Here is a 5,214-nt window from a genome sequence, read left to right on the forward strand (position 1 = left end):
TCCGCAAACCTTTTCCAGATTATTTTCTTTGTACCGCTTGCAAAAAGAAGAATACCATATCATTTTCTCTAATCTCACAAGATGACACCTTTATGCTTACATTAATTTTCTTGCAAACATTTATAAACCTTTTTTTAATGGAAAATGTAATCATCTTGATCGTGGGCTAGAATTCAGCTTAGGAGTAGCAGGTGAGTGTACAGTGTATACTGAAGTAGGGCGTCTAATATCTAGAGAAAGAGTTTACACTACGATAATGAAATTCTGTAAATGTAATTCTGGCAATTGACTACCGGCTGAAAGGTCTGGAGAACATGGCCTCACTCCAGCTTAAGTTATTTGCACTATTAACCAGCAGCTACTACTAGACTGTGTATGGGTATACTCTCTACAGTATCAGAGCTGTATACCTTTAAATACTGGGGATCACGAGTGGGAGAGTGCTTTTGTGCTCATGTCCTCCTCCTGGACTTCCCATAACCGCCCACTGTGCTTCCATATTTCCTTTGTAGCTGTTGCACAAACACACCAGAATACAAAACAGTCCCTGACTTTGTACACATTATCGCCTTAAAATGCAGCGAGGTAATTTCCCTCTGCTGTGTCTCAAACTTTTGCATGATGTGTTGTACACATCCATCCAGAGGGATGTGTTTTCAACTCACCTGTCTGTCCACACCAGCGGATGGAGAGGTGGCGTGGATGTCTTCATATGGCTTGTATTTTCAAATTGGGTTGAAGTTGGTTTGGGGAGAAACGCATCAAAATGCAGCATTTCTCAAGAAATTGCAGCAAAGATGTGGATTATGGTTAACACTGTGTGTTCACAGCTTCACAAACCAGTGGTAAGAATGCATTGGATGTAGAGTAAACCAGATTGTGTTCACAGCCCCTTTGGTGTTTGCAAAGCACATGCTTCACCTGACAGCTTTCAACCACAAGGGAGCACTCTTTCCCTTGATTTTCTATATCTCCGAATCCTACTACCCCCCCACTCTTCTGCCCAAAGTAGTCAGATAATGGTATAAGTTTGCAAACTTTTCTATAAGCTTCTTCAGTTTCTTTAGAACAGCGGAAGCCAGAAAGGCTGACCTTACCCCCTTTGGATTTTTGGTATCGAAAGCCCTTGGCTAATTTTTCAGCAGACAGGAGATCCTTGCTTCTTGAGAAGGAGGAGCTCTGGCAACACTTGGCAGCTGCCTGTAAACTTTTCAAGTTACCCATCCTTTTGGAGACGGGTAATATCAAAGGGCACTATGGATTACAATACATGAGGAGTGTTTACAGCCTGGAAGATTATTTATGTTTGGCTTTGCCTCTATAGTCACACATCCAAGCTAGGAGAAAAGGAACACAGGAACCCTCTCATTATCTTTTGAAATATGAAGATCAGAGGAAAACCTGGGTTTAACGTGTGGAGTGATGGTCCTAGAAGCCTGCTTATAAATTAGAAGCCATCCTACCTCTATAATAACAGATCCAGGAGCAGAGCTGATATCCAGACACAACAGCGGTTTTCTGGAATTGTTACTGCTGCTACAAAAGAAACCTTGGGCGTATACTACTGCTCTGACCACCACAAAGATATATCTGGTCCAATTGGCCTTCTCATCAATGGATTAACTCCGTAGAGCCCGTGTTGGACGTTGGCACAGCATCACTTCAAAATGGGAAGTAATAGCGACGAGGGGCTATTGAACAGGATCTCATTCTCAGGGCCAGCATCCCTTGGAAATGGCCACCCCAACCCTCATGGGTTACCACTCCGAGAACCATTTCCTTTCCATTTTGACCCAGCATACTGGGACCACCAAGCCTACGGTGGATATTCAGGAAGGTTCTCTTACTTGCCCTTTTCTGGGTACGTAGGAGTCTATGACTACTCTTTTGAGCCTGCCTTCATTCGAAAGAGGAACGAGAGGGAGAGGCAACGGGTTCGTTGTGTGAATGAGGGCTACATGCGCCTCCGAGACCACCTGCCCAAGGAGTTTGCTGACAAGCGTCTCAGCAAGGTGGAGACTTTGAGAGCTGCCATCACTTATATCAAACACCTCCAGAACTTGCTGGACCATCAGCCTTTAGGGACAATTCCTAAAATAGCAGTCCCAGCTGCGGAGGCCGCTGGTGCTTCTGATCTTATCTTAAGAAGGGAATGCAACAGTGATGGAGAATCGAAAACTTCATTAGCTTCATCGCCCTATAGCGAATTTGAAGAAGTCTGCAGTTAAGAAAACATCTTCAGAAATGGACACCTTCTTCAAGCCTGCCTTTTAACTATTATTATTAAAGAGCTGCATTATTTTTCAAAGGACAAAACTAGTCCCCAGCAAAGGGATGAAAAAGGTATCTTCATTACTTGTTCTGGTCAGTTTTTGGCCATAGGGAGAAAAAAATCTGTATTCTTCCTAATGTTTCCTTTTTGTTCCCAGTGTTTTCTTATTTATGCTATTAACAACTGTGTGTGAGAGAGCAGAGAGGGAAATAATAACTGACCTTGTTTTTTGAAATCTGAAATATTCCTCACTTTCTGTGACCTTTGTTCTGTCTGTCAGCCAAAGGGAACAATAAAACCAAGTGAAAGAGTTGGTTTCAAGATATCTATATGTGGGTATTCATATATGATAAATAATTAGTAGGGCATTTTTTCCTAAATACAAGTGAACATATTGACCCCGATCCAGAGAAAGTTAGTTGAGCTTGAGCCTCATTGAAATCCATGGGACTAAAGTCACAAATATCATGATTTCAATGGGACTTAAATTCATTGTGATATACTTGTTCTATTGATTAGAATGGCATTGAAAGACATTCAGTCCCACTCACATCGGGGCATTTTCATCCAAGGTGTTTGGAGGCTGGAAAATGAGAACAGAAATTCCATTATGTTTCGTCAGGCTGTGATTTCAATGAATGTCATAATAATAGTAATGATGTCATCCTTACAGACACTTATTTAAGTAATAAGTCAGTTAATAACCAACTCAAAGTCCCTTTAGAATCAGTGAATGTTTTAACATTAACATACGTTTAGCCATTATTTCATTATAGATATAATTCTAGTTTAGAAGCATGATACATTTTGCTTCTGCTGCGACTCCTCGGGAAAATAGGAGCACATAACATCAGTTACTGTGACACGGATTCCATGTTCATGTGTGTCAAATATTGAGGCAGATCTACTATGAAACCAATTAAGCTTAAGCTTTAGGGTCCCTAATCCCAGAGGGGCCCCAGAAACGACTTTAGTCGCTTAAAAAATCTTATTCACACCAGTGACTTTGACATGTGAGATAATCCAGAGCACCAATGTTAATCAAAATCTGAGATGTAATAGTTTTGTTCTTTTAATGTGGTGGTCTGTTGTGGAACAACCCTACTGAAGCAGGTAACAGTGATTACCCAGACCTCATTGGTGGTTGTGAAGCCCCCCCCCCCCAGGACAGTTCAAGTTTCAGAGCCCCCCAAAATATAGGTTTGCCACTGTGAAATATGCCAACACGCTAGCATGTAAGAGTGAGAGAAGGAAAACAGGAAGAAAAAAACACTCTATTTGGTGTGGCTTGTTGGTGGATGATATCCAAAATAAATAGGTGATCAGAAGTCTAAACAAACAAGCAACTTGTATGTGATTAACTAATGGGAGTTGTTCTATTGGGGAGGGTCACAAAGTGAATTTGAATAAATAATTATTCTGCGTAATTAAAATTTGACCAATGGAATTCTGAAGGAAAAACCCCCACATCTTCTGTATGAAAATGTGGGCATTTTAAAGATTAGAAATACTTGCTAAAATATAAAGCCTAAACATGCTATGGTTGAAGTTTAGATTTAATGTTTTGGCCCTTCAAAGTCATGACTTAGATAACTGAGAACCTACCATGGGCTCATGCCCTCTCAAATGCCACCTCCTGCTCTCTTCTTTCATTGTGTGCTCAGATTAAATTATTTACCTTTCAGCACCAGCTATACTTTGTTGTTCCATCCACATCACCAAACTGTGATTATCACTTGCCATGCAACCCAAAACTGCAAACCAGGATCTAGCCAGTCATTCTGGAGGGCAAGCACAAACCCCAGTTTACCAGTTGTTGTGTTACAGTGCACTATGGTTTGCATCCCAGAGCCAGTGCACTGAGCAGGCCTTGTTCTCAAGCAAGGTAGAGAGCTTAAAACCTCTTGCCAGGTAACCCCAAGCAAACCAGGTGCAAAAAGAGCTTTTAAGATATCTACCTTGCCTTGGATTTAGCTTGTACAATTTCAACCAGCCTGCCTTCAACCAAGTTTTGTTGAAATTGTGCAACTAAGATGCAATCATACTGTATTTTAAATGTGCTTTAACTGTGAAAAAATTTTAAAAAAAATTGGTAAAAAGCCCCTGGACGGCTAAGTCCAGTCAAAGGTGACTTGGGGGCTGCAGCACTCATCTCGCTTTTCAGGCTGAGGGAGCCGGTGTTTGTCCACAGACAGCTTTCTGGGTCATGTGGCCAACATGACTAAACCGCCTCTGGTGCAATGGGACACCATGACAGAAGCCAGAGCGCACGGAAACGCTGTTTACCTTCCTGCCGCGGCGGTACCTATTTATCTACTTGCACTGGTGTGCTTCTGAACTGCTGGGTTGGCAGAAGCTGCGACAGAGCAAACTGTATGGTGTGTGTGCAGCCTCAGTGGTGCTCTCTGTACAACTCAGCAAAGAGGAGGATGGGAACAAAACTAGATTTAGGGCATGGACATGTTAGTGGCTTAAAGCTCAGTGAGGTCGCTTCCTCCTGCTGCATTTCAAGTCGCGTTTTACTGAGCTGTACACACATTACCCAATTTGTTTCCCTACGCCTTTCTATTGAATGAAGTTGTCACCTGATGTCTGAAATGTGTACACCTCCGCTTTTTAATTGGATGGAAGCTAGTTTGAGGAGAAACGCTTCAAATGCCGCCATGGGAATGCACTGGAGCCAGGGTAATGTGTAATCGGCCTTAGCTGGATCTGCCTGTCATTAGCTCTGGCTCCACCTACTGTTGGTCTTCCTGTCTTCTGCCCTACCAGTTCCAATAGGTGCCAGCCATCACTGGGAAGGGGCTCTCTAAAACCATTATGTCCAGAGTCTAAGGGTTCATCCACACTTCCGCTTGTCCTATGCTTAGAAAGCACAGATCCAAGCAGTTTTGCCTTTGTCCAACTTCTTCTCCCTGGAAAACCGCTCAGAACAAAGACAA

The 5,214-nt window shown here is 42.4% G+C and overlaps 1 protein-coding gene across 1 annotated transcript; it reads left to right on the forward strand.

The window, feature by feature from the left end:
- Window positions 1-678: 678 nt before the first annotated feature.
- On the forward strand, window positions 679-2,582 carry ASCL4 (achaete-scute family bHLH transcription factor 4). The gene has a single exon (XM_079993149.1). The coding sequence runs from the start codon at window positions 1,668-1,670 to the stop codon at window positions 2,226-2,228; it is 561 nt and encodes a 186-aa protein (XP_079849275.1). The 5' UTR covers window positions 679-1,667; the 3' UTR covers window positions 2,229-2,582.
- The last annotated feature ends 2,632 nt before the right edge of the window (window positions 2,583-5,214 follow it).

Source organism: Podarcis cretensis, assembly GCF_951804945.1.
Source record: "Podarcis cretensis genome assembly, chromosome: 10".
Taxonomy (NCBI): domain Eukaryota; kingdom Metazoa; phylum Chordata; class Lepidosauria; order Squamata; family Lacertidae; genus Podarcis; species Podarcis cretensis.